The sequence below is a fragment of the Bos taurus genome, chromosome 24, assembly GCF_002263795.3.
Source record: "Bos taurus isolate L1 Dominette 01449 registration number 42190680 breed Hereford chromosome 24, ARS-UCD2.0, whole genome shotgun sequence".
NCBI classification, from domain to species: domain Eukaryota; kingdom Metazoa; phylum Chordata; class Mammalia; order Artiodactyla; family Bovidae; genus Bos; species Bos taurus.
Window position 1 is genome coordinate 37,397,908 of NC_037351.1, and position 18,398 is coordinate 37,416,305.

The 18,398-nt window shown below is 42.2% G+C and overlaps 1 protein-coding gene across 3 annotated transcripts; it reads left to right on the forward strand.

Moving 5' to 3' along the window:
• Positions 1-5,172: 5,172 nt before the first annotated feature.
• On the forward strand, positions 5,173-15,366 carry MYL12A (myosin, light chain 12A, regulatory, non-sarcomeric). Of its 3 annotated transcripts, NM_001015640.2 has the most exon segments (5): positions 5,231-5,297; positions 6,589-6,716; positions 10,729-10,927; positions 11,407-11,568; positions 14,330-15,366. In NM_001015640.2, coding segments are annotated over 3 exon segments (519 nt in total). In that variant the 5' UTR covers positions 5,231-5,297; positions 6,589-6,716; positions 10,729-10,743; the 3' UTR covers positions 14,503-15,366.
• The last annotated feature ends 3,032 nt before the right edge of the window (positions 15,367-18,398 follow it).

Genomic DNA, 18,398 nt, shown 5'->3' on the forward strand with positions numbered 1-18,398 from the left:
CATGTGAGATGAGTGCAATTGTGTGGTAGTTTGAGCATTCTTTGGCATTGCCTTTCTTTGGGATTGGAATGAAAACTGACCTTTTCCAGTCCTGTGGCCACTGCTGAGTTTCCCAAATATGCTGGAATATTGAGTGCAGCACCTTCACAGTATCATCTTCTAGGATTTGAAATAGCTCAACTGGAATTCCATCACCTCCACTAGCTTTGTTTGTAGTGATGCTTCCTAAGGCCCACCGGACTTCACATTCCAGGATGTCTGGCTCCAGGTGAGTGTTCACACCATCATGATTATCTGGGTCATGAATATCTTTTTTGTACAGTTCTTCTGTGTATTCTTGCCACCTCTTCTTAATATCTTCTGCTTCTGTTAGGTCCATACCATTTCTGTCCTTTATCGAGCCCATCTTTGCATGAAATGTTCCCTTGGTATCTCTAATTTTCTTGAGGAGATCTCTAGTCTTTCCCATTCTATTGTTTTCCTCTATTTCTTTGCATTGATTGCTGAGGAAGGCTTTCTTATCTCTCCTTGCTATTCTTTGGAACTCTGCATTCAAATGGGTATATCTTTCCTTTTCTCCATTGCTTTTCGCTTCTCTTTTGACAGCTATTTGTAAGGCCTCCTCAGACAGCCATTTTGCTTTTTTGCATTTCTTTTTCTTGGGAATGGTCTTGATCCGTCTCCTGGACAATATCACGAACCTCCGTCCATAGTTCATCAGGCACTCTATCAGATCTAGTCCCTTAAATCTATTTCTCACTCCCACTATATAATCATAAGGGATTTGATTTAGGTCATACCTGAATGGTCTAGTGGTTTTCCCCACTTTCTTCATTTAAGTCTGAATTTGGCAATAAGGAGTTCATGTTCTGAGCCACAGTCAACTCCTGGTCTTGTTTTTGCTGACTGTATAGAACTTCTCCATCTTTGGCTGCAAAGAATATAATCAATCTGATTTCAGTGTTGGCCATCTGGTAATGTCCATGTGTAGAGTCTTCTGTTGTGTTGTTGGAAGAAGTTGTTTGTTATGACCAGTGCGTTCTCTTGGCAAAACTCTATTAGCCTTGCCCTGCTTCATTCTGTACTCCAAGGCCAAATTTGCCTGTTACTCCAGGTGTTTCTTTACTTCCTACTTTTGCATTCCAGTCCCCTATAATGAAAAGGACATCCTTTTTGGGTGTTAGTTCTAAAAGGTCTTATAGGTCTTCATAGAACCGTTCAACTTCAGCTTCTTCAGCATTACTGCTCAGGGCACAGACTTGTATTACCATGATACTGAATGGTTTGCCTTGGAAACGAACAGAGATCATTCTGTCATTTTTGAGATTGCATCCAAGTACTGCATTTCGGACTCCTTTGTTGACTACGCTGGCTACTCCATTTCTTCTAAGGGATTTTTGCCCACAGTAGTAGATATAATGGTCATGTGAGTTAAATTCACCCATTCCAGGGGTTAATCAGTAGGCTGAAGGAAAGATATGAAACACAACCCAAGTCTCTAAACTTTTAATGACAAGGAGAAAAGGAGATTGTCACCTGAGAGCAAAGATCTTCCACATGGTCCACAAGGGTAGGTATTAGCATGAGAGGTCTTTTGTGGTGGGTCCAATCATTAAAATTTCAAATCAAAATTTTAGATGGAAATTTGAATAACATTTTATCAAGATTTTATTTTTCAACACTGCTAATTTTTGTATGCATGTGTTCTCAGCTGCTCAGTCATGTTTTGACTCTTTTCCATCCCATGGACTACAGCCCAGCAGACTCCTCTGTCCATAGGATTTCCCAGGCAAGAATACTGGAGTGGGTTGGCATTTCCTTCTCCAGGGCATCTTCCTCACCCAGGGATCAATCCCATATCTCCTCCATTGGCAGGCAGATTCTCTACCACTGAGCTTTGGAAACTCAATTAATTGAGGAATGAATACATGAATGAACATGAACCACACAATCCCTGTTAACCTTCAATCAGCCAGGCCCTCCAATCACCTCTAATCAGGTAGGCTGGTTCCTTTGATCAGAATCTCCCTCTGCTGTCTTTTTCCCACTGACTTCTACAATCACCTGTTCAGTAGTCCTCCAGGTAATGCTCTGCACAAGTCCCAGACAGGCTGATTTCCACCTCTGTGCTCCTTCTATGCCATGCTAGGCTATTCTTAGTTACTCAGTTGTGTCTGACTCTTTGCAACCCCACCACAGACTGCAGCCCACCAGGCTCTTCTGTCCATGGAATTCTCCAGGCAAGAATACTGGCATGGGCTGCCATTCCCTTCTCTGGGGTACTTGAACCCAGGTCTCCCATACTGCAGGTGGGATTCTTTACCAGCAGAGTCACCACAGAAACCCAAGAATACTGGAGTGGGTAGCTTATGTCTTCTCTATGGGGACTTCCCAACCCAGGAATCGAACCAAGCCCTCCTGCATTACAGGAAGATTCTTTACCAGTTGAGCTACCAGGGAAGCCTGCTCCTTCTATAAACCTTACCTAATTATGCTGTAACCATCTCTTCCACATTTTCCCTCTGATACTCCCCGTGCCTTTGGCACCTTTTCTACTCCCTTCTCTATCATCACAAAGGTAGCAGCTATAGTCTGTTTCAAAAACCACATAAACCACAGCACTCACCTCAGTGCTTGGCAGTGCAGTTGCTCTTTAATACCTGTTGTATTTTCCCTAGTACAGGAAAGCAGACAGGCAAAGCAATTTTCTGATACTCTAAAAGCAAAGAAAAGGAGAAGTTGGGGGGCAGTGGTGTGCAGAGGATGAGATCGTTAAAGAGCATCGCTAACTCAATGGACAAGAATTTGAGCAAACTCCTGAAGACAGTGGAGGACAGAGAAACCTGGCTGCCTACAGTCTACAGGGTCAGACATGACAGCGACTCAGTAACAACGTAGAAGCAGAAGACTGTTGCTCTGGGTAAACTGAAATGGATCCTAGATCAGCAAAAAAAAAAAAAAAAAGCCGTTAATGGGAATAGTGGTGAAACCTGATTAAATCGTGGGCTTTAAGCAATAGAATGATACCATTGTTGATTTCTTAGTTTTGGCAAAGATGCCATCGTTATGTAACATTAGTGGAAGATGGGCACACTCTGCACTCTTTGCAACTTCTCTGAAAATCTAAGATTATTTCAAAATTAAAAGTCTATTAAAAAAAAAAAAAAGACTGCTCCCTGCTGCTCCCTGTCGCTCCCAGCGGGAAAACTCAACAGCCCATTTCATCTTTGGGGATGTTTTCTCCCTGAAAGACAGCAGAGGAAACTCCAGCGCCCCCTAGTGACAGATGTAGGTGTGTGCACGGTTGTCGGCTCGCCCCGCGGGCCGCCAGGCTCCATTAACCCTCTGCATCTCCCTGCCCCCGCACCCCCCCACCCCGGTTCAGCCATCTAGAGTTTGTGCCGTCACTATCTCATCTTAGATCCTAACCCGTCCTCGCTCTGGGTCCCCACCTTTGGGCTAAGAGTCACTTGCTGCTGCCGCCAAGTCGCTTCAGTCGTGTCCGACTCTGTGTGACCCCATAGACGGCAGCCCACCAGGCTCCCCCGTCCCTGGGATTCTCCAGGCAAGAATAGTGGAGTGGGTTGCCATTTCCTTCTCCAATGCATGAAAGTGAAAAGTGAAAGTGAAGTCGCTAGTCGTGTCCGACTCTTAGCGACCCCACGGACTGCAGCCTACCAGGCACCTCCATCCATGGGATTTTCCAGGCAACAGTACTGGAGTGGAGTGCCATTGCCTTCTCAGAAGTCACTTAGGAGCCTCTTAAATTGATGGCTTCCCAGGACCTGCCCTAGAAGGCTGATTCAGCGGGTTGGACATGAGACCCCCAATACTGAGTATTTTCCCCTCGTACCCCGAGTCATTCTCACTTGGAGGCTGTTTGGTAAACGAACCATCTTCGTTTCAGTCCTCCTGTAGGATTAGGGCAGTAAAGTATCTCTCAGTGACTTTACCTCTAAGTGAACTTGGGAACAGACTACTGGTTAAGAAACGGAATGTTCCTGAGGTCCCCGACGGTGGCAGATGATTCCTACTGTGAGTACATATCCTGCAGCTTTACCTTCCTCGTCAGCAGGATGGCTGGAGTGAGCGCGGCTCCAAACCAGAAACGTTCCAGCCACGGGAGCCAGACGAGGCACGTAACCCGGAGCCTGGACGACTCTGGAAAGGAGTCGGCCCGGCCCAGCCCTCCCCTGCGGGGATCACCCTCCTCCGCGGATACGGGCAGCATAGTCTCCCTCAGGGTGGGGAGGATTTTCCTTCTACGAGATGCCTCCGGCAGGCGGTCCTGAGGCCAGAGAGCTGAGCACTACAGGCCCGATTTCCTGTCCTCTTCACGGGGCGCACCTCGGCACCAGTAAGAGTAGGGGGCGAGGTTGAGGACCCCGTAGCTGCGGGCTGCGAGCTGCCTTCCGAGCCGGATGCGGCCGGGCTCTCCTTGTTCCTGGGGTGCGAGGGACTCCGCGGGACTCCGCGGGGAAACATAACCGTGTACGTTTCTGAAGAGGGAGAATGTCTTCGGCCGACCCCCGCCTGAAGAACTCGTTCTAGGTCGGAGATAGGCTGAGGGCCCTCGGGACTAAACAGTGTTTGTTTCCGTAGGGAGGGGAGTGACTCGTCATAACACAACACCGGGCCAAGAGATCAAGTCTCTTGCCCAGAGTCGTCCTCTCGGGGTACACAGATAGCTGTGTGACCACTGGGGGAAGACCCCAGCCTCCCCACTCACCCTGAGGAGAGCCCCCTGCGCATGCGCAGAACCGCTCGGCGGCTCGGGCGGGGCGCTTGAGGGTGGGGCGAAGGCCAGCCACTTGGGCCGCGAAGCCCTCTCCGCGATTTCCCTACAAGGACTTGGGTCGCCGAGCCCCGCCCCCGGCCGGGCCCTGGAATGTGCGGAGGGGCAAACCCACAAGATAGACTCAACCATTTGCAAACAGGAAGGGGGGATGGAACAGTTTACACTGTAAGAAGAGGTGTGAAAAAGACGGAAACTCAGTCATCAGACCTGGAGAATCATTACCTTTCTACTATGTTCTAAGCTTCCCTCTCGACACGTCCTTTCCGTGCACTCGGTCAAAATTGCGCCCTCTGAGCACACCGGCAACCCCCCCCCCGCCCCGTGGCCCTGCCAGGCTCACACTATTAGCCGAGAATGGTGACTCCCTTCCTTCCGGTCCGCTAAGCAAAGGCCGGAAGTGTCGGTTTGTAGCGTCTCTGGGAGTGGAAGGGAGTTGGTAGGGGGAGCTGAGGCAGCGAGAAGGTTCCTGAAGCTCTCGGATTCTCGCGGCTGAGTTAGGGTGAGTAATGCTCGCGGTCGGCCGCGGGAGGCCCGTCCGAGGTGCATCCCCACGGGGCGGCTGGGGTTGGCGGGGTGGTCAGCAGCGCTCCCGGGGGCGCACCTGGGCAGGTGTGCGTGCGAGTTCCTGGGTTTCGAGCCCACGGGCCGCTCCGGCGCCGAAGGCCGCGGCCGGAAGCGGCCCGGACGCCAGCTTCACTCTTTTGCCCAAACTTGGAGCTCGGGAAGTGTGGTTTAGCCTGCTGGCGCCGCGAGCTTGGGCGGCAGCCGGCCTGCGAAACCCGAGCCCCGCGGAGCTGACGCTGGGACTAAGTTTAATTTCTAACGTAAACTTGCCCGATTCCAGAGAGTTTGCGCAAAAACTCTAGCTTGGTGCGGTCCCCGGACGCCCGCCCGCTGCAGCTGTTATTGCAGCTGTGTGGCTACGTTTAGTGGGAATAACCACCTCAGATTAGCAACTTCAGTTTAGTATCCACTTTTGTAATTGGAATGTTTTGATTTTTAAGTGATAGTTGGACAAACAGGAGTTTGGGGTTTAGTTTGAGGCTTCAGGAAAACTCCCAAAAAACTGTTACTCTGGGGCGGAGCCTCCGAGTTAAGTCCGTTTCTCAAAGTGTTTACTTTCAAAGTAGCTGAATTGATTTATCAAAGAGTGTATCATTTCTTTACAGAACTTTGAAACAGAAATAAGCGTTCAGTTGAGATTTTAACTTAAGTGCAGAAAGTTGTACATCTAAAGGTGGAGAAAATGAATGATTCTTAAAATTACTACTATTTGTTTCATTGTTCTGGAAGGCCTTTGATGAAAACCTAGCCAGAAAAACTTTAAAAAGTGAGGCTTTTCTGGCTAGTGAACCTGGACAACGAATTGCCTTTGTCAAGTGCTGAGGACATTTTGGGTGTGGCAGTCTTAGAGGACTAATCCTACCTTCAACCGGAAGTTTGCTTAGGAATTGAAAACTTGGTTAAGTTGGAACGCAAACATCCCTGAAAATGTACTTTTAAAAAACTGTGGTTAGCGCCAAAAAAGTACATAAACTTAGCTTGTAAAAAAAAAAAAAGTACATTGATTAAATGAGACAGTAGATTTGGTCTGGATTTGCAAAGTAGATGTTATGTACCATCTCATTAGCAAGTGTTTCCTAAGATGGGAGTTTTTCATTAAAGAACATATATTTCCAGAATACTGTCAATTGTAGTGTCCTGTATAAAGTCTTCATATTAGTTTACATTTATTACCACTATAAATGCTGGACTCTAGAATTCTAACTAGAGTATTCTGGGCTTCCCAGGTGGCTCTAGTGGTAAAGAACCCACCCACCAATGCAGAAGACGTAATAGACGCGAGTTCGATCCCTGGGTCGGGAAGATCCCCTGGAGGAGGGCGGGGCAGCCCATTCCAGTGTACGGAATTCTCGAGGCAAGAATACTGAAGTGATTTGCCATTTCCGTGTGTGTGTGTGTGCGTGCGTGCGTGTGTGTGTGTGTGTGTGTGCGCGCACTCTCGAGGCTCTTCAGAATGGAAATCTAGAGGCAAGAATACTGAAGTGTTTTGCCATTTCCGTGTGTGTGCGCGTGCGCGCACTCTCGAGGCTCTTCAGAATGGAAATCTAGAGGCAAGAATACTGAAGTGTTTTGCCATTTCCATGTGCGTGTGCGTGGCGCGGCGCGCGTATGCGTGCGTACTCTAGAGGCAAGAATACTGAAGTGATTTGCCATTTCTTCCTCCAGGGTATCTTCCCGACCCAGGGACTGATCCCGCATCTCCTCTGTCTACTTCATTGCAGGCAGATTTTTTACTGCTGAACCACTGGGGAAGCCAATATTGATATGGGTTAATCCCATTTTATAAATGAAACCAGAGTATTTAGAAATTGTGAAAAATCTTGTTGCCCTTGGTGTGTGGGGAAAGCCTCTTAGTGGATCTTTATTTTTCATTTCGCCCATCACTTAATCCAGTCTTTCTTCCTGACATGGTTTGTATCCATCCTTTTGTCATAACCCTGAATGATTCTCTTCCTATTTGATCCAGCTAGAAGGATAAATCCAGAAATTCATTACCACCAGCACTCCCCTTCCCTGATTAAGACAAGATTATGGTCCTTCGAGTCTGTAAACTGATTCTCCTTAACAACCCTTGAACTGTTTTCATTCACTTTTTCTCATGATTCTGAAATCCTTGTGAATTTCATAGACGTTGACTCGGTAAGTCCCAGGGTTTTCAAGTTCCATACAACACAGAGCCCTTCACACCAAAGATCTTTCATTAAATGCTTCAAAAGTAAATTCTAGACTGAGCTGATGATGAGTGAAGACATAGCTTGGAAACCGTGGGTGCGATAAATAATACTTACATTGATGTGTAAAATATTTTCAGTTTTCTTTTTCCCTAGCCTAGTTATGCATTTGCTGAAGGCTTGTTATATGAAGAGAGTTACAGGCTGACTTGTTTGGGGAAAATAAAAGTGGACAGCATACCTGAATCATAGCAAGGAGGACAGTGACAGTATCTAAAGTGATTGGCTCCTTGGGATCATAATGCTGTTTCTCATTTGGCTCCCTCTCCACCCCAGTCAAGTGGATCAGGTGATAATCTGCCAGCAATACCAGAGATCCAGATTTCATCCCTGGGTTGGGAAGATTCCCTGGAGAAGGGAAAGGCCACCCACTCCAATGTGCTTGCCTGGAGAATTCCATGGACAGAGGAGCCTGGAGGGCTACAGTCCATGGGATCTCAAAGAGTGGGACACAACTGAGCGACTCACACACACTACCACCAGAGTTGATGGTAGTGACTGAAGTACCCATACTTTCAGTTTGGTAAGGGGAAAAAAAAATAGCCTTTCCTTATTTTGAAATAACTTGACAGCAAAGCTGAATTCTCTATCTCTGAAAGGATGCAGATTTCTGGTGGGAGAATAACACAGATCAGAATCCAACTCCTTGAAAAAGTAAAGGTCCATGTAGTAACTTGCCCAGTGTTATACTACCAAATTTTGATAGCATTAACTACCCTAATTTGTCAGAATTAAGACTGACATTTAAATTTCTTAATTCTAAGGATGTCTTGTAGCTTTTAGGGTTTTTCAAGTTCTTTCCCCTACCTTTCCCCCCACCTACCCACAAAAAACTTTCAGAAACAAAGAACTTTTCTGAAGTCATAGTATTTGATAATCATGTACCACCTTTGAGTTATTTTTCATTTTTGTTACACATTGTTTTAACTTGAGAGTCATACTTTTGGAATGAAAACTATGTAACTCAAATAAGTTGAACCAATCATCTCATTTCTTCACAGTTGCCTCCCCAACTATATTTAAGTTCTTCAAAGAGAGCACACGTACCTTAACATTTCTTAATTCTTAAATAATAATCAGCATTCGTGACGTTTGATGCACATGAATGTAATTCTGCTGATCATATTAATGGTTGATGATTAAGGATCAAATGAGCTAAAGAAAAACTCTGAGGGTATTGTCAGTGCTGACCCCAAAAATACCTTTATAACTTTAAAAAATCTTACAATGTATTCACATATTTAAAGAATACATGAAAAAAAAAAAGAATACATGATTAAAATGACTGATTTTAATTAAATGCATGATTAAAAGAAAGACTAGGAAATGTATCAAAATTCTAGAATGAGAGTGTGTGTGTTACTTTATAATCTAACCTAAGTATTTTTAAAAGATACTTAGAGAAATGATACTAAATTGAGTATTATGAGGTCTTGTAGGTTTAAAATATCAGTTGTTATCAACCATTTGACCTGTCTTTTTCATCTGTTTCTTTGTTCTTAAAACAACTGATATTTGTGCATAGTTAGGGTAATACAGTGTTGTCAAACAAAATAGACTATTTTTAAACATATGCTTTGTTTTGCAAAGACAGGGGCATACCTAAAATACTAAAGAGATGTGGACTGGTAAATATGTGCCACTCAACCACTAACCCAAATCCTGGAGTCCATTTAGGAGAGGAAGAAATAATATATGCTATTACTACTTGTTTTTAAACTACTATTTAGATTAGAGGGGGGAATTACAGCTCTCTGTAGTTTAGATGATAACATCTAGAGGTGTTATAAAATGAAAATATCACGAAAGAGTAATTAAAGGAAATTTGGAAACCAGGGAGGAGCATATATCCTAACTTCTATGTCAAGTAGGGTATAGCTTACCAGCAGCACATTCCAGTGCATGGCAGGAGTGCTATATTTGATGAATTGGAATTTGTGACTCTCCTTTGTGGAATTTCCTTCTAAAAATCTGAGAATAGAGTTAAGCTTTAAAAAAAAAAAAAAATCAGGCACAGTCAGAGCTTTTCTAATTATTTCCGTAATTGAATGTAGTCTGGCTGGTGTGGTGTAATCAAGGAAAGAATGTAAGAAATAAGTTTTAAAACTCATATGAAGCATTGTGTCCTAAGTTCACTTCGCAGTACTGACATCTAGGTAGTTCATTCTTTGCGATCCACAGGCTTATTTTTAGAGCAAGGGCATAGTGTTTTGCTACATCATAGCTAAATGTTGTTTTCAGATCGTAAGCTTTAAAACTGTTGTCCTGGTCAGAGTGTGAAATCAGTAGTGCCTATTTTAGACCTGCTTGAGAGAATATAACTGATTACAGTGTCTTAGTCTTGTGGGTTAGAGGTTTTGCTGACTGCCCCCGCTACCTCAGCTCTGAAGGATGGTATGGTAAAATTTTATTGTCTGATGACTGTGGGATTTTTAACTTCAAACAAATTGCTTATAGTCTTAAAAGATTTAGTGTTGAAAGGGAGTTATTAGACGTTATTTTTATTTTCAACTTAAGTTTTACGGGGAGAAATTTAGATTATTAGAGAGCAAAGGTAGTTTCCATATCTCTTAAAATGCTTTCCAAAACTTCTTAAAAACTAAATTGCTTTAAAAATTTTGTATTGTGCTCTGGTTTTTGTTTAGAGGACTTAATCACTTCAGATGATTTGGCTTAGAAGATGAGTTAATGTTCGTCAGTACTGAATAACACTGAGGTATAGAACTGGCAGTTTTTCTCCAGCGTCCTGACGTCTTTTGTTTTTTGTTTTCTATATTGTTATTAAGCTAATGGATTGAATTGTTATCAGTCCTTAATCAGCTTTCCAGTAGTACTGGGGACAGGAAATCTTGTTGATAATGCCCTGAGCTTTGAATTAATGTTGGTGGTAAGTTGGAACTTGAAATTAGTGACAGACTGTTTCCTACTAAGGATGAGTGAATTCAAAAGATGAATCTGGTTTTTCTCTTTTTAGATTGATCCTCTGAGTAATGGTATCAATTAGTTGACAGATTTTTGCCAAGTGATACTGTCTTGTGAAATAGTTTTTAAACCCATCTCTCAGTGGCTCAAATACCTCTGGAAGGTTGGTTCAATTTAGTTTTTGCTATTTCTTGTATTTCTCCTCTTTGTTAGGATTCAACTGCCACCATGTCGAGCAAAAGAGCAAAGACCAAGACCACCAAGAAGCGCCCCCAGCGCGCGACCTCCAACGTGTTCGCCATGTTTGACCAGTCCCAGATTCAGGAGTTCAAGGAGGCCTTCAACATGATCGACCAGAACAGGGATGGGTTCATTGACAAGGAAGACTTGCATGACATGCTTGCTTCCCTGGGTGATTATCAGTTTTAATATTAATAAATCAGACAATTTCTAAAACAACCTTTTCTATTTATTTCTGAAGTCTTAAAAGTTTTGTGAAGCCAATCTAATGATGTTACAGTTCACTAAGATTCAAAATCTGGAGCATTGTTTCCCAAAGTAAGGTCCTTGGACCACCTGCAGATTTCTGGCCAAGTCTCAGAATCAGGCTAGAGACCAGCTGTGTTTGTGTGTTTGTGCATGAATGCGTGTGCTGCACTCTGATCGTGATTATGAAAGCAGTGTTATTCCTCCTGACTTCCCAGTGGAATAGCACAGGGTCTCCAGACTCTTAATATAGATCCTTTTCACCGAGAAGACTTTTTTCCAAATAGTTTTACTGTCTTGAACACAAATAGCAAAACTGTATAAATGATCGTCTGTCATGTCAAAATGTTTACCATGATGCATTTTGTGATGTGATTAAAATTATGACCCTCTGTTTTTGTTTAGGAAAAAATCCAACTGATGAGTATCTGGATGCCATGATGAACGAGGCTCCAGGTCCCATAAATTTTACCATGTTTCTCACAATGTTTGGTGAAAAGTTAAATGGCACAGATCCAGAAGATGTCATCAGAAATGCTTTTGCTTGCTTTGATGAAGAAGCAACTGGTAAGTCTGAGGTAACCTTTAATTACCAACTGATTATTGTTTGGTTATAGCAGCTAAAATATATAATAACTTGAAACATGACAACATGTAACACCCTCAGGTTTATACCAGACCTGTTTTGGGGGACAGGTTTCACCTGTGGCATGTTAGGCACTCACTTCACTGCCTCTGCCCTTAAATATTTAATTTACAATTTACTAGGTGAATTTGGAACTTTTTTAGGAAACTTCTGTTACTCCTTTACTAGAATAATTCCACAGGGTTTAGGCACTCAGTAAGTGTGTCAAATGAATATCTTTTACAGGAGCAATTTTGGAAAAAATTGTAGATTACTGTAGGTGGTGGTGGTAGTACGGTCCTATGTTGGTTTATCAGGTACCTCTCTGCTCTGAGATTGTTTAGATCTGGTATCTGGAATCAGGTGCTCTGGTTTCATAATCCTCTTCTGAAATCAGCTGTCTGATTTCAGGCAACTTCTCTAAGGCTCTTATTGGTAAGATGGACCATAATATTTCCTGCCTCATATGGTGGTTGTGAAGATTAAATGAGGGAATGAGATGGTAGCTTACTGCCTGCACAGAGTGGACTCTCAAAGAAACCCGAAAGGCTAGCTACATGAATGCCTGCTCTTTTGGCAGAAATGTACATAAGAGAAAAAAAATAAGGGGGTAACTCACATGGCAAGATTTTTAAGAAGGAAGGCACACCCTTTGGTTACACAGTGTTTGGACTGGTTTAAATAGCCTACTTGTAGTGTGTGGGGATGGAAGCACAGTCTCTCCACTCTGACTTTGAAGGCGTTCCACGATAGGGCCTCGTCTGGCCTATTCAAGTAGACCACCCTCTTGACTCTTGCATCATCTTTACAACCTCGTTCCAGTCTCCATGCATTGTTGCCTGGACTTACCTCCGCCATTTCTGCCTCTGCCTTCCTCCTCAGATCACCTCCTTCCCCTTGAAATCAAAAACTCTGAACAGTTATTTCTGGAACCGGTAGAAGAAGGGCAGGCAGAAGAGACTTTTTTTCTTGCCAAAAACTTTTGTGTATTAAATTTTTTTTTTTAAACAGTGAACATGTGTTATTTTTTTAGTGGAAGGGAATAAAACCATTAAAGTGTCTTAACTGTTCTTCAGAGTCATCTCAGTGGTCACATTCTTAAGAGAGCCTTAGCTGCATTTTTATACTGTTTTCTCCTGGCCTCTGGGAAAACTTGAGAAGCTCTCGCTTCTTTCCACCGTAGTTTATGTATGTCTCTGCTGGCACATACCCTGCCTGAGCTTATGCTTTAGCTGTGTGCTTGTTTCCAGTCATCAGTCTCTCCCGGCTCTCTGGATAAGGGCTGTGCATCTTCAACAGCATCATGTTCCCCTCTTTGTAACCCTCCCAGCTCCTATCACAGTCCCTGCACATAGTTGATTAGTTTACATGATGGTTGAATGACTTGCCTAAAGAGGAGGATTTATTTCTACAATCTAAAAGTCTAAGATTGGGAGAACTTTTTTTTTTTTTTTTTTAATCTAGGGTTGAGTTAGTCAAAAAACCCATAAATTTAGAGTTTCTTTTGTGAACTGACCTTACACGTTAAACTTATTTTATAGGAAATATATCAGTGTTTTAGCTTAATTTCACACACACAAAGAAGTAGTTGCAAAATAGAAACTTTATGAATTTCAAAAATCTCTGTGCTTGAATTGTCATTTAATACCTTTGGGTTACTGCAGGAGTGGGTCTCGATCATGATTGCTCATGGAAATTACTGTTTAAACTAGTCCAATGGAAATTACTTAGGGAGCTATTTTAAGTATCAGTGTCAGGGCTGGCCTCTGGGGTTGTTTTGAGCTCCCTGGGTGATTCTGATGTGCAGTCAGGTTTCATGAGACCCCTACTTGCACAGGTCCAAAGTAGACAATGTTTCTCTCTGCTCACTGTTAGCGCTCCAGTGCCTATCCCAGTGTCTGTGACATAGTTAATCCTCAACTATCTACTCAGTGGTTTTGCACTGAGCCTAACCATATTTGTTACTGAATCTAAAATTAGACTTGTTTTTAAAAATTTGTTTAATCTCATTTTGTGTATTTTAAAAAGGTAAAGTGAAGTGCCTGAAGTGTAACATACCTTGTTAAAACTGGACCTCACAACTTCAGTATTCTTTCCACTGAAGCATTTTACTGATATTTATGATGATTTTAGGGCTTCCCAGGTGGTTGAATGGTAAAGAATGCACCTGCCAAGCAGGAGTCATGGGTTTGATCTCTCAGTCTGGAAGATTCCCTGGAGAAGGAAATGGCAATCCACTCCAGTATTCCTGCCTGGGAAATCCCATGGACAGAGGGAGGGCTACAGTCCATGGGGTCGCAAAGGGTTGGACATGACTTAGTGCCTAAATAAGAACAAGATGATTTTAGTGTATTTGCTTGTAGAAGAAGTGTGATCATAGATGGTATGTTGAGGAAGCATCATACTTCATGCTTTCTGGTGAGGCACAGGATTAGTTGTTGTTACCAAGAGATCAGGAGGTTGTTGTTACCAAGAGATCAGGAGGTGCGGTCAGTAGAGCAGAGAAGGTTAATGTCACTAAGCAACAGAGCATTTTCTAGGCAGCTGTGCTGAGGCTGGCTTAGTCATGTCAAGACTATATTTCATACATTTGCATGCTTATAGTCCTTAACGTAAACCCTGTGCTTGGTCAAGTGGTAGATGCTCCTTGTAATTATTCCTCAGAGGAGTGTCTCTTCTGATCTCCATTTCTTTATTCTTCAGGCACCATTCAGGAGGATTACCTGAGAGAACTGCTGACCACAATGGGAGACCGGTTTACAGATGAGGAAGTGGACGAGCTGTACAGAGAAGCACCTATTGACAAAAAGGGGAATTTCAATTACATCGAGTTTACACGCATCCTTAAGCATGGAGCGAAAGACAAAGACGACTAAAAAGAACTTCAAACTCCAGCCAAACGTTCCTTGTTGCCACTCTGGGTATTTCTGAGACTTTCTCTTAGAGCCTGTTGCATGCCCTTAGCTTTACAGCTTCTGCCTTTCTTTTGTATTTATTCTCAGCCATTTGGGGCACATGCATCTCTATAATCAGACTGGATATGGGACTTCTTGTCATTTTAAGAGTAGAAAATAGGGTAATTTAACTTACTAGCTGCCGTCTACCCTCCCCGCCCCCAGTAACTGCAGTCTACAGAGTCAATATATTTTTTCAGAGAAGGTTATTCACTCAATTTTTTCTGAACCATAATTAAACTTTATGATAAAAACTTCCTTGTTTAAAACTTTTTTATTTACCAAAATTGACTTTTATTGGTCTCGGTGCATCATCTAAAGAAGAGTAGTAAGGCAAATCCTAGAAAATGATATGGTTGTTATACTTCCCCCTTATTCCTTCCAGGTCTCCTAACAGTTCTATTTCCTCTATTCAGTCTTCCCCCCTTCTCAAAAAAAAATCCAATTTTTAACTGCCTTTATGGAATTTTCTGCACTTTGCATTTTAAAAAACTTCCTATAGAATTTGCATATATATATATTACATATGATAGCTTTGGTAGCTTTAAATCCTAAAGTTCGATATTGGACCTGCCAGCATCCCTCCAAATCTGTTCTAAGCTTTTTGTACATTCCTTCATGTCATTTAGAACTAGACCAGGCCACTGAGTGCAATTTTAATTTGTCCTAATTTTTAAAACTGTTTTAGCCCCCAAAGGTTCTATGGAATGCTTTTATCCAAAAGGCTGATTTTTCTGTATTGTATTTCAAAGTGTTGGAAATAGAGTTTTTTGGTTTTTTTTTTTTTTTCTGTATGTAGTTTCTTTTTAACACACGGTCCCTACTGAAACACGGTGTTTATTTATGCAGAGATTCACATGAGTTCATGGACAAATCTTTGACATTCCTGACCTGCCCACAGTCAGAACAGCTGAAGCTACATGCCTGGGAAAGTGAGATCATTATTTCAATCCTAAAAATAACTTCTGCTGTTTGCAGGAATGCAGGACTGTTTTCAGAGTTAATCAGGAAATGGTAGACAGTTTCATTTATTTTGGGCTTCAAAAATCTGACCCTTGAGGATTCGTGAGTTTAAGAAAGATCTTGAAACACTGGGGGAAAGTTAGGTGGGAAGAGTGGATGGACAATTAGCCTATGAAGATGAATATTGGACTGTTAATTCATAATTTTACATTTTATACTACTAATAACAAGACTATCCTTGGACAAGACTGTTACCTCAGGGAACAAGCAATTACTGAATGCCTTCAGGGCGTTAGACCTTCACACCTAGCAGAATAGGTGAGCTGGATTCTTTAACCTCATGAGGCCAGCTTTATAGAACAGGAGTGGAAGAACCAGTGATGAGACTGCTCTCGTGCCTTTTAAGATTAGGCTCTTAGCACCTGCCTTAACTCTTGCCTTTAGTGTGTTCCTGAATTTCATTCAGTGGATTAAATAAGCAAAGTACTTTTATCAGGCTGTAGCTATGATACTGAAATTTTGTTTGTTGAACTAAATTTACATTTCAACTGGAAAAAAAAAAATCGCTTCTGCTTTATTAACAAGTTTCCAGTGAAGAACAAATAACATTGTTCCCATACTGGGGTGGGGGGCGGGGAGCGGAAAGTAGCCTCATCTACTGAAATGATCTCTTGCAGCGTCTCCATTTCCATTTCAGATAACTGCTCAAAGAAGCAGCCACCGTTAGAAACAGTGGATGGTCTCCCCTGAATGAAATGTCTCCTCATTTAGTAACAGTATTCTCCACATGGAAAGTAGGCTTTGCATAATTAAGATGATTGTCAGTAAAACGCTAAAGCGTGTACTCCAACAGTGAGTGCGTTTGATAGAAAAACCAGCCTCCGTGATGAAAAGCCATACTTGAAGCAAACCACTGCAAAACTTCTGATAAAACCAGCCTAATGGGGGCAGCCTCCTTACCCACTTGCTTATGACAACAGTGCCATTCCAATTCCAGGGCCCTGATTTTACTTGATCGAAGAGCCTCTATACCTGGATGAGAGCAGCAGTTTATGAGTGCTGCTGGAAGAAACAGGAATAGGCCTGGCTATACGAGACAAGTGAAAGCAAATTATGAAAAGGAAAGGCAACCAGTTTTTACAAAGTATGAAGAGAGAAAGAACCACAAGAAATATAACTAGACTACAGGGTGTGCTGGCAAGTTGTAAGGAGGATCAGATAGATGTTGAAAAGGGCTTGGACAGTAGATAAAGCCACAAACACAGTGTGATGGAAACCAGGTGCATAGTTGGAAGAGTGAGGTTAGTCAATAGTGTTAAACCACAGAAAAATTTGAATACTAGGTTTTCATTTGGGCTGTTAGGTAGAGTTTTGAGTGCAGAATTAAATGTAGCAGGAGACAGGGACAGTGTCTAGGCTTGGGGTTCAGTCCAGCTACGTTTTAACCTTGTTCGTGCTCCATCATGGCTTTGTAACTTTAAGAGAGTTATTTGACCCCCTCAACCTCTGTTCATTTGTAAAATGGAAGTAATGCTCTTGGTTCATAATCGGAACATAATCTATGAATATATAAAGCAGCATTTTTGTGATTAGGAGCAGTATGGGTTTTAGAGTCAGACTTGGCTAAGTCAATTCTGCCAGTCTGTTATTTGATGAGCTTCGTGTCCTTGGGCAGGTCACCATAAGTGTCAGTTTCCTCACCTGTTTAGGGACAATACCCTCTGTGTTTGTAGTAAATATAGAAACACACTAAAGCTAAATGGTCTAGCGTCCAGTAGGTATTCTGTTTACCAGCTGGGGCTGTTTGGCAGTGGGAGAGGCTTATAGGGAAGGCAGGACCACAGGGCATTTGTTTAGAGAAAAAGCGAATGAAACCAAAGGAGTGATGTCTAACTGATAGAAAACCTAGATCACATGTTGTAGGATTATTCTTAGAAAAATAAAAATGGATAGTGCTCCCTCTGAAAACAGTAAAGGGTAGGTAACAGGAGTTAATCCTAGTTGGAGATTGGAAGACTGAGGTTAGTAGAAAAGTCTACAGGGGTTTGATAGTATATTATCTCAAACTAGAATTTTATTAAAGAGTTGTTATTAGTATTTAATGAGAATATACATAAAAATGTGTGGTATAGAGTAGGTCCTTAAACAGTTTACTTTAGATTTCCAAGTAGGTCCAGTATGTTAGAACTGTTTGTATCTTTCTAGGTCCTCTTTAAGTGTACAAGTTCTTGATTTCCTGCAACCACGGTTTTTATCTTTGCTGTCCTGAAAAGCATTGCTGGTGCTCATCCTTCAACAGCCAGTTTTCCCAAGTCCCTGTATCTTTTTATTCTAAGTTTCTGTGTGACTGCTTAAATAGCAGGCATCATAACTTCTCTTCCATATTTATCTACATACATTTTATATTTGTAGTAAGTAGACAACTTGTTTTTTAGTTTAATGTATCTTAAATTGTCATATTTTGGCATACCCACCATTTTTAAGTATATTACCTTTTTTTGAACCATTCTTTTTAATGACCACAGTAAACAATTATCTTTGATAAGAGTATGCCATAATTAACCGTTTCCCAAGGACTGGATACTTATTCTACTTTTAACAGTGCTAGCCAGAAATTTCTGTGATGATGGAAATGCTCTCTGTGCTGTCCAATAAGGACACTAGGTCCCATGTGACTATTGAGCACTTAAAATATGTCTCAAATAACTGAATTTTAAATTTACATTTAAATAGCCACATGTGGTTAGTGACCATTGTGTTGGAACACAGTTCTAGTAACAAATATGGAGATCAAAGACCGTGCAGTCAGGGTATCAGCTATGATCTTATTTAAGATGGCCAGGGTGAGGACTTAT